Here is a 5,669-nt window from a genome sequence, read left to right as displayed (position 1 = left end):
AAAATCCATATTGGATTACTAAAATTGGTAGCTAAGTAAATTGGTAGGTGGAATAACCCAGGCAACTTTGCTTAAAATTGATAAGGGAGTGATTACTAGCTGCTTCCCAAACAGATGTGTGCAGCAATCGCTTGTGTGGCGGAAGGCCGGTACCCACTGAGGAACAAGAGGGAAAACTCGGGCTGCGACATCCCCGGCGCCGGGAGGAGGGCGCGCTCCGTAGGACCAGCCCTTCCCTTCTTCCTGGCTCATTCACAGACCTGCCAGAGGGTGCCGAGTGCCAGGTGCCTCACTGACAAGAGTTAAACGCCCAAAACTTTTACCGGTGGGAGGAGAAGAGCACATGCCACATTTTAAAATAAAATAAAAAAAAAAATCCAGTGCAATGGAAGAGATTCTTAACAAGGGCAAACCAAGGGAAACACAGGAATCAGGAACGTTACCGCCATGGGACGTGATCAGCCACTTAAGAATCAAGCCACAAGAAGCTGAAATCCTGAAAGAGCACGGGGAGGACAAGGCTGGGTTTGCTTTTGATGCTTTGGGAGTCAATTTGAAACTCAATTTCTAGCATCAGAATTAACTATGGGAAAAGGATTTTACATGAGGGATACACACGTGCACTTTTAATTCCAGAACTCTTGATTTTCCAGAGCAAAGGTAGTACTTCTCCCTCTCTATCAGACTCCAATTATGCTGAAATGCCAGAGACAGAAGTTTCATTCATCTGGGAGAAATGGTAAAGTCCAGAGAACAACTGGGGAACTCTCTGAAATCAGAACTCTCCCGGAGGCCTGCATGACTAAGTTACCTGTTCTGCTCTCACAGCGAGAGATGCAAGGTGGGAGAGCAATTTCCTTGACTCCAATCCTTTAAAAAAAAAAACCCAAGCAACTTACATAAACACATCAAGTTCTTCATCTCCCATTGTTCCAAATATTGAGTCTTTCTTTTCCTTTGTGGTGCTTCAAAACCAGTAATTACAAACGCAGGGTTAGAAGGAACTAGTTTACCTGTATGTTGCTCTTAGCTGCACAGATTCCATCAACCTTAATAAGAACTTGGCGAGAGGGAAAGACACCCCAAGTCTTTACTGGGAAAGGTGGCCATGGATACACGAACTGCTGTGCTGGAGGAAGAAACCACACTTCCACCACCACCTGCGCTTGCCCCCCGCCCCAAGCCCAGGACTGTTTGTGCTGCTCCCCAGCCGGGGAACTGGAAACTCACTCATTTTAGACCACGTTCGCCACATTACGCGACACGAGCCACTCGGCTGGGATAACCTCAACAATGGCGGGGGCAGTACCCTCACGATCCTTCTGTAGGCAGCAGATCCGTGCAGAGGTAACCTCCAGCTGGTGGGGGGGGAGTCTTCCCACAGCACAGCTGGATCGGAAAGCAGACATCCGTCCACATCACAAGTCCTGCATGTCTGCTAGCTGCAAATGCTGCCTAAGGGCAATCGAGCGTTTGACGTCTATTCTCGCTTTGTTGCCACCGGGACAAGAACTCGTATGACTTCGCTACCCAACCCGACCAACGGACCACTGGCACCTTTGCTACACACCTACCCTCTGGAATAATCAGTGATTATGGACAAACTCGGTATTTCTGGTGTGTCACAAAGATGCGCTATCTTCTTACAACTCCTGAACTCAGTCCTTGCTTCTTAATCCTACGAAACATCCCTCTGGAGTCCAAAAAGCACTGGACTCTAACCTTACCTTGCAGGAAAAGATGACACACAGCCCTTACCCCAAGCGCTATGTACGATACAGCCCTTTATGCAAGAACATCCAGTGATCACAAAAGATTAGAACCGAAGTAGAAAGATTTCTTGGGATCAGTTACTCCTTTCTAAAACAAAGTTCGTCCCATTGAAAAAGGTGACTGGATTTAATAAATAGTCATTTTTGAAATTATAAATAAGTTAAAAATTAATTTTAAATAAGCTAGTATTTGAATAAATATGTTTCAGTAAGTCCTTAAATACATACATGCTTTTTTTTTTTAAGTTTTCTCTTCAAGTTAGCTCATGTTTTAAAGATGCAAGTTCTATAATACTGCCATAAAATTTTGTGCCTACAGGAAATAAAATATTGCTTTTCTTAGCCCTTTATAATTTGATTCAGTTCCCACCCACTTTGATGAGATGGGTCAGATCTACTCATTATTGCTTGTAAACCTGAGGAATAAGGAGAAGTAGTCTCTCTCTAAGGAAGATGCTGCTTACTGGAGGCAGGTTCTCTGCCTGTACTTTCTAGAAAACCATTTTGACTTTTTTGTCTTAGCGGGTTAAAAAAATCCAACACGTTTCCTAATGGCATCCTGTCACATCAGAGGTGGTTTTAGGTTTGACCTGGAGCTGATTACGGAAGCATCCTATCTCTGTTAAGGTATTTACAGTTTGCTTCAAGTCCCTGCACCTGAAATGCCCACTTTACTTTCTGATGTGTAATTGGTACCCTGGGCGCCCAGAAAACGAGATTAGTTTTGCTACACATGAATAATCTAGTCCTACGGATCAAACAGATAAGGCAACATCAGTCTCCTCTACCACGCGTAGGAAAAGGACTGACTGGAAAGAGCCCTTTACAGTTGAGTAATACACAGATTCATGCAAACTGACATTCATCCAAAACCACAATTTGTGAAAAAGACTACTGAGAAGTAGGTATCCGATAGAAAATTTCTAAACCTGCCATTTGAATTCTAAGTTTTTGTGTTTAAAATAGCTCCTAGAAGCCTCTCTGTGTCCAAATGGCTGCTACCAGTGGTCACACGAACGACTGCCTCAAGGCTCAGCCCCTGTAGGCTCTTTGGTTTGGTGCACAGAGCAGCTCTGGGGCAGCCAGGAGCCCTGAGCGATTTTTCCTTGCCGCTGTAGCCTTGGCTCTGCTATCTAGAAAGATAGGAGCTGCTCTGGGACTGGCTGGAAGATGTCGTGGCTCCACTCAGCTGGGAAAAGCCGCTGTTGCAAGATTCCAGGCTCGACATGGATCCCCTGGGATGGGACAAAACAGATGGATCTGTTAGGAAGGCAGCTATTAATGGATAACTCTATACAGGAGATCAACTTACACTCTATAATGCTTGCAAAAGTATTTTATTTTTTGTCCCATCATTTTCAAGTTTGTCTCTAAGAATCTCTGCGTTCCTTTGTGTCATGATGAAAAATTAAATTGTGATAGACATCTTTTTTCTTAGCTACAGATATTATACCTTGTCTCTTGCAGTTATTCTGGGAGAATACAGCTGGAGCCTCTGCAGGGCTGCATTCACAGCCCCCGAGCAGCGCGGAAAACTAAAGAGCACTCCAAACGCAGCACAGCTCAGTGACTGCAGCTGCCACTCCTAACCCGAGAGCTCCAGCCTGCTAAGCACGAGAGATCCAGCTTCAGCATGTCCAGCCGTGGCCTTCAGCTCTTTCTGCCAAAGCAGACTGGGTTCACCCTAGCTGTGACCGCCTACTGCTCCTGACACATTTTATGCAGGAGGAGCAACAAGGATCAGGTTTGGATGATGGGAGTGAGGAATTTGCTGCTGCTCTGACTCCGCAGGATCTGGCCAGGTCACATTCTCAAGGTCGTCACCCGCCCACCTGCCGGTCTGGTCTACCTAACACTTCCTCCAACTCTTACTGAAAGGTCAAGTACTTGCAAAGCATTCAAATTACTGGGTGATTTGAAAGTACTTTTTGCATTAAAAGAGGTGAGACAAATCCTGCTGAGGCTGATGCATTCACCTATTCAGAAAGCACTCTCCAACTCACCACCGACATCCTTCTCAAGTGCCAAACGAAACACGTATGAAATAGCCCAACTGATATTTGTTAAGTTACTCCAAAAGTAACTTCTCAAGATGTTCCCAACTACGACCAAAAAACTGCTCCGTCAAAAACCTCCCCCTCTTCAGGTAGCTGTAAAGCAAGAACCGAAGCACAAATTCCACGGGTGGACATACAGCCAAGGGGTTCCTTATTACCTACAGCACTAAAGGACGTTCTTTGCGCAAAATGCCACCAAGTCATTGTCCGTCTAACTTCTCATCAATGAAGCGCACACCCTGTGGAGGTCTCGGTATCTGGATGTTTAACTCGCACTCAGTCCCTCTCATTTGGCTTCTATTGCAAACCGTATAGTAAATCCCCCCAGTAAATCTCCTACCTGAAGTCCTTGGATGCAAGCACCTCATAGTAGTATATAAGCTTGCATTTGTGACTGGAAACTTGCAGAGAGGCAAGAACATCATCCACCCGAGGGAGGCTAGTGCCAGAACAGGGCAGAGGGCCGTGCATTTTCCACTGGAGAATGTAAAAGCCAGGCCAGCGAGTCACGTGAGATCCCTGGAAGAGAAAGGGAGTGCCGTCAAGTGACTACCAGGCGTCTTAAGAAATAGATGAATGACTTGGAAAAGTCAAAAGAAACTATTGAGCTGACTACTTTGGGGAGCACACATCATTCGCTTATTTTACATGCCTGAGTCACACGCCCCTGCAGTGCTATTTAAAAAAAATAAATGGTTATTTTCAACTAGCTTATCAACGTGGATTATGGAATCTCTTTCCAATGGCTCAGTCTAAATTAGGACTGCAATAGCAGCCACTTTCACAGGGAATCCAGAGAATGATGACCACAGCAACTATTCCCAAGCAATACATATTTCCTATGCCATCAATTCCTCCTCTTCCCCACCACCAGACCATTTTGGAGTTTGCTAGGACTGTAAGATCCACGCCAGGACCCAAACACTTCTGACCTGGATGCTCTCTCCTTCCCGGCAAACCAGCGGAGATTCCATACGGCTGTAATCCACCCCAAGGACCCACGTCTTATCAATTAGCTGCATATTGTCCCCAGCAGCAGAGGTACTTGGTAACGTGGCTTCTTTATGACTTGTTTCAGGAGCTCGTTTGGAGTGAAAGAGGCTGAACACCACATCTCCCTTCAGGATGTCAAAGTCCCAGGTGATGACGGATTCCCCTTCCAAAATCTCCACAACTATCTAAGAAGGGAACAGAAGGAGCACATTGTAAAGAGTCAGGTCTTCAAGATGGCAGCCAGCATCTTCCTCCCCACTCTGCAAACGTGCTTTTCTCTATAATCCTTCAGTTACGCTATTGGTCTTGATTCCTAAGGAGGATATAGACTGATTTCCACTGCCACTCCTCTGCCCCAATAGATCTGCTCAGGCATTTTGACCCCATCTCTCCCCTGTATCAGAGTTGCTTGTAAATCATTTGCTAGTTCTAGGAAAACCTCAGTGGAACCGAAGCAAAGCATGCAGGACACAGCAAAGAGCACCTTCCGAGTGGCTGTGAACTCCAGAAGGCACTGCTGCTTTTTCAGGAGTCTAAGCAGGCCAAACCAGAGAGTTACTCATCACCAGTGAAGCTGGTAGACTGTTTTGACATTCAAGTGCTCCTTTTTTGGACATTCTCTTTTCTGACGAGCCCCGTCAGGATGTTCCCACATACCTTCTTATATCACCACCATTACTGTCCTAGCTATGCCACTGAAAATGGAAGCTGTACTATCAGAAGGGAAACTGAGGGAGATTTATTTCCCCAAGAAGGAGGTCCAGAAGATCAGCCCGTAGTAGAGACGAGACAAATTTGTTTCTCAAATTGCAGTTCTTTATTTCCACACTTCTAGCTAGCGTTAGCC

At 45.6% G+C, this 5,669-nt stretch overlaps 1 protein-coding gene across 1 annotated transcript in view; it reads right to left on the bottom strand.

Annotated features, from left to right (window-relative positions):
• Nucleotides 1–1,206: 1,206 nt before the first annotated feature.
• The window catches only part of SEC14L5 (SEC14-like 5 (S. cerevisiae)), a 36,191-nt gene continuing 31,728 nt past the window's right edge, over nucleotides 1,207–5,669 (bottom strand). The window contains exons 14-16 of the mRNA XM_009324300.1: nucleotides 4,762–5,007; nucleotides 4,170–4,348; nucleotides 1,207–3,007 (exon numbers count right to left, since the gene is read on the bottom strand). Of these exons, the coding sequence (XP_009322575.1) occupies nucleotides 2,902–3,007; nucleotides 4,170–4,348; nucleotides 4,762–5,007 (531 nt within the window). The 3' untranslated portion in view covers nucleotides 1,207–2,901. The remainder of the gene's footprint in view (nucleotides 3,008–4,169; nucleotides 4,349–4,761; nucleotides 5,008–5,669) is intronic.

Source organism: Pygoscelis adeliae, unplaced genomic scaffold (genome assembly GCF_000699105.1).
Source record: "Pygoscelis adeliae isolate BGI_AS28 unplaced genomic scaffold, ASM69910v1 Scaffold595, whole genome shotgun sequence".
Taxonomy (NCBI): domain Eukaryota; kingdom Metazoa; phylum Chordata; class Aves; order Sphenisciformes; family Spheniscidae; genus Pygoscelis; species Pygoscelis adeliae.
The sequence above is the reverse complement of the archived record's forward strand: the minus strand, read 5'-3'. Positions and strand labels throughout refer to the sequence as shown.